Raw genomic sequence first — 876 nt, forward strand, 5'->3', positions numbered from 1 at the left:
GCCTCACTTACCCAGAACCGCGCTGCCAGCCTGGGAGCCGGGGGGAGTCCTCCTTCCTGCTCCGGGGCTCCCCGTGCCCCCTGCAGTGCAGTTCTTCCCGGGCTCAGGGCTTCCTGCTCCTGGGCATTTGTCCTGCTGCGGGTCCGGGGCCCCAGCAGCATTGTCTCTCTTGTCCCTTCTGGCCAAGGTTGGTCCCGTAATGGACTCGGCCCCGGGCCCGGGCTTCTCTGTCTTTGCTCCCCCATGGCTGCTCCTGGCTCCTTGCGGGGTCTGTTCTCCCGACTCAGTCCCCGGGGCCTGACGGCAGCACCTGGGCCCAGATGGGGCTTGCTCTCCAGGACAGGCAGCTGGTGGGGGCTCTGCAGAGGGCGCGGGTCTGAGGCCACTCCCTCGTGTCACAAGCAGCTCTCCAGGAGTATCTGTCTCCTGCACCAATATAGAGATCCTGGGGCAGAGAGAAATGTGACCCTGAGGGTGATGGATTGAATTGTGTCCTCCAAAAATATGTGTTGAAAATCCTAACCTCTATGCCTGTGGTTATAATCCCATTTGGGAAGGAGCTGTCTTTTTTATGTTAATGAGGCAGGATTAGTGTAGGTGTATCTTGAGTCAATCTCTTTTGAGATATAAAAGAGATTAAATGCAAGCTAGGAAGCAGAGACGGGGGAAGAGAGATGCCAAGCCACGTGAAGATCGCCCAGGAGCAGAAGCTCAAAGCGACAAGGACCTTCGTCCAGAGCCGACAGAGAGAGAGAGCGCCTTCCCCTAGAGCCGGCACCCTGAATTCAGACTTCTAGTCTCTGAAACCGTGAGAAAATAAATTTCTATTTGTTAAAGCCACCCACTTGTGGTATTTCTGTTCTAGCAGCGCTGGAT

The 876-nt window shown here is 56.2% G+C and overlaps 1 protein-coding gene across 1 annotated transcript in view; it reads right to left on the bottom strand.

Moving 5' to 3' along the window:
• Window positions 1–876, bottom strand: part of MYLK3 (myosin light chain kinase 3) — a 36236-nt gene that overhangs the window by 22839 nt on the left and 12521 nt on the right. Inside the window, exon 3 of the mRNA XM_004371689.2 lies at window positions 12–445. Within this exon, the coding sequence (XP_004371746.1) occupies window positions 12–445 (434 nt within the window). The remainder of the gene's footprint in view (window positions 1–11; window positions 446–876) is intronic.

The sequence above is a fragment of the Trichechus manatus genome, unplaced genomic scaffold, assembly GCF_000243295.1.
Source record: "Trichechus manatus latirostris isolate Lorelei unplaced genomic scaffold, TriManLat1.0 scaffold00014, whole genome shotgun sequence".
Taxonomy (NCBI): Eukaryota; Metazoa; Chordata; class Mammalia; order Sirenia; family Trichechidae; genus Trichechus; species Trichechus manatus.